This window comes from Syngnathus typhle, linkage group LG5, assembly GCF_033458585.1.
Source record: "Syngnathus typhle isolate RoL2023-S1 ecotype Sweden linkage group LG5, RoL_Styp_1.0, whole genome shotgun sequence".
Lineage (NCBI taxonomy): Eukaryota > Metazoa > Chordata > Actinopteri > Syngnathiformes > Syngnathidae > Syngnathus > Syngnathus typhle.
The window spans coordinates 12,838,955-12,842,015 of record NC_083742.1 but is presented as its reverse complement, the minus strand read 5'-3'; the positions used below and the strand labels follow the sequence as shown (position 1 = coordinate 12,842,015).

The 3,061-nt window shown below is 42.7% G+C and overlaps 1 protein-coding gene across 1 annotated transcript; it reads right to left on the bottom strand.

Moving 5' to 3' along the window:
• Positions 1-1,047: 1,047 nt before the first annotated feature.
• On the bottom strand, positions 1,048-2,780 carry LOC133154859 (glial cell line-derived neurotrophic factor-like). The gene is made up of 2 exons (XM_061279896.1): positions 2,379-2,780; positions 1,048-2,027 (listed from the first exon to the last, which is right to left on the bottom strand). The coding sequence occupies exons 1-2, from the start codon at positions 2,569-2,571 to the stop codon at positions 1,543-1,545; spliced, it is 678 nt and encodes a 225-aa protein (XP_061135880.1). The 5' UTR covers positions 2,572-2,780; the 3' UTR covers positions 1,048-1,542.
• Between the last annotated feature and the right edge of the window lie 281 nt (positions 2,781-3,061).

Here is a 3,061-nt window from a genome sequence, read left to right as displayed (position 1 = left end):
GCCAAGTGATTCTCTAACGGAAATACGATCCTTCATTACAAGCTCGTTTGACACCCTGAACCAAAGAACAAGCGAGTCATTGCGCTAATGACACGATCCTCTCTCTAATTGCCTTCTCCTTTTACACACTGAAGCGTAATAGAGCTTGTTCCTATCCTGTAGTAATAGTCTTGACACTAGATGAAAATTTGGGTTGGGTGATGTGTCCTTAAAATAAATTTCAGATTTTTTTTCTCACAAGAATCTGATTTGTAATTTTTCCCCCCCCTTTCATTTATAGAACTTGGCAACGTCAGATCATTATTTTACAAAATGAGTTTTTATGCTTTCTCGTGAAAAATTATTTTCCTTTGGTCATAAGATGTATGTATGTAAGCATGATTAACATTTGTGCACATTACTGACAAAATCTGACAATTTCTTTGTCCTAAAAAATATGACTTGCCAATGTTCTAGCAATGTATACCGCACTCATTAGTCGTCACTCGCCGGATTCAGATGTTTTTTGTTCTCAGAATAGAGGTCACACTCTAATTCTGATGGTGTTCAAATTCTTCATGTTTGAACCCATAGCAGAGACCTCAACGTGGGTTAAAAATGTGCTGTTTTTGTTTCATTTTCTTGAAGTGGTGACATCTACAGCATACTGTATCATAAACAAATGATAGATTTTATTTTTTAATCAAGCAATGGCTTTATATTATACTCATGTTCTGGGGAGATGAAGCCACAGCTTGGTTTTATACAAAGGGTTCCCACAGGTGGGAGTGTTTATTGTGAAGTTGTTGTTTATGGAAAACAAGATGCGTTCGTTCCAGCTATGAACACTAACAAAGGCCAGTTGAGGAGCGAATTTACTTTTCTTCATAGCTCAGTTCAGGAGAATTAATGAAATACGATGCTTTTCTCCATATATGTAATACAACAGATCTGAGATGTTTTGTTTTAGTTTGTTGATTTTTGGATGAGTTACCTGTCTTTAATTGGAAAGAACGAAAAGATGTTTTGTCAGGAAGCAGGCCTTAGGGACAAAGAAAGATGCAACAATGCCAATTAACATGTTTTATAAAAACATAAATAAATATGAATAAGTTAATACATCCATTGTTTTATAAATACACACTGTACGCTTGCTGTCTAGTAAAAAGTGTATCTCTAAATTTCATCTTTCTGACTAAATCAAAAATGACAATAAAAAAAGGGCCTAGAGCGATAAATAAAATATGTTGTTCTTGGAGCAATACAAATCAATCAAACTTAAATGTAAACGACTTCCGTGCAAATATATTGTCTTTGTTTTTCTGGATTTTCTGGACTACACATGACATCTGGAGACGCATGGTTTTCATGTGTCAAGAAAAAAATCAAATCAAATCGAGATGCATACATGCTTTTCATTAAAGGAAAAAATGTTGTATTTCAAAACTACATAAAATTTGGAGATACTTTTGGTCAAAAGAATTGTATTGTAGACACACAAGAGAGTGTGTTGACTGTTATCCAACACATGGTTCAGGATGTGCCTTGTGAAATTAGAGTTGTTCAGACACAAGCGCACTTTCTGGCCGAGTGCTTCTTGAGCGTGTGGTAGACCAGGTTATCGTCCAGAAAGGACAGGTTGTCGTCAAACGCCACCGGGCGACAGCAGGCCTGCGGGGGCGCGTCCTTGGTGGGCAACCTCCCGCGGCGGGCCAGGTGGCGGAGAATCTTGTCATAATTAGTTTCTGACTTCCTGCAGGGTCCCGCGCAGTACCTGAAGATCATCTCCTCGCCCGAGCGGTAGCCTAGACCCAGGTCGGTCACGTTGAGGTGGACCTGCCGGAGCGCGCAGCCCGGAGTTTTCCGTCCCTTCAGACCGGGGTTTCTTTTCCGGCTCGACCCGGTCGTTCTCTCCCGTTTGGGCCGAGACCTGATGCTCCTCGCACTCTGGGATGACCCTGTAGGTGAGCTTCGTATTCTGCTCACGGTCACCTTGATCAAATCCACTACTTTGCCAAAGTCCGCTGGGACAGGCTCCTCCATGATGTCTAAAGAAAAAACAGATTGTTGGCGGAATCATATCTTGAAGAGAACAAGAACATGTGAGTAATTTTCTTTCAGCATCTCCCCTTTCTATCTCAACATTACCAACCATATTTCTACCATGGTTATCTGAATTTGCGACTCTCAGCATTCTCGTTCCCAAGATTTTAGACATGCAATAGTATATCGTGAATGCTGGTCTCGCAGCATTCTGGCTGAAATAGTTTGATCGTGCCACTGTGCCGACGTTTCTCCCAGCGTTCCCACTTTTTTTTTTCCGTAGTAACATGAGTGTGACAATCCCTTTACTCTCAACATTCTCCCAGTAAATGTTTGACTCTCAAGCCCATCCTTACAAGCGTCTCTCTGGTCGTCCACGTCCTTCTGACTGTTGCTGATGCCCTGAGAGGTGGCTGGCAGGCGAATTCGGAGCGGAGGGCTCTCCAGGGGCCTCTCCTCTACTACAAGCAGCACCCCCGGGGGCCACAGGCCGGCGTGCACGGCTCCCAGCACAATCAAACAAGTGGTCAGGCTATGCCATAGCGTCATGGTCCGCTTGGGTCCGGCAGAGGGACATGGCGTGCCTCGGAACCAGCTGCTCTCATCCGGCAGAGAGAGGCGCTCCCAAAAGAAAATTCCTCCAATAAAAGGGGGGGGGGGTAAAAAATCCCTGTTTTGCAGAAGTCCGTCAGACGTGCATTCCCGCAGAGCTTAAATCCACACTGAAGAAGAACAGGAGGAGGGATGGGGTGTGTTGGTGACGTCTGGCCATCCATTCCCAGTGGGTGGAGACTCCACAGGTCAGACAAAAATGTGGTTCTAATCAGTGGAACATAACATGTGCTGCTACTCCACGCTGTTTTTTCATGACATTTGATACATCCTCATCAGAAATATACAGCTTCACATAAATCCGATATGTGATACAACATATTATGACTCAGTATTGTACAGGGTCATCTAACAAAACAAAAAAAACATTTTCAGAAAAGGAGTAATCATACGCCTGAGCATAGATAGGACTTTTTGTTATATATTG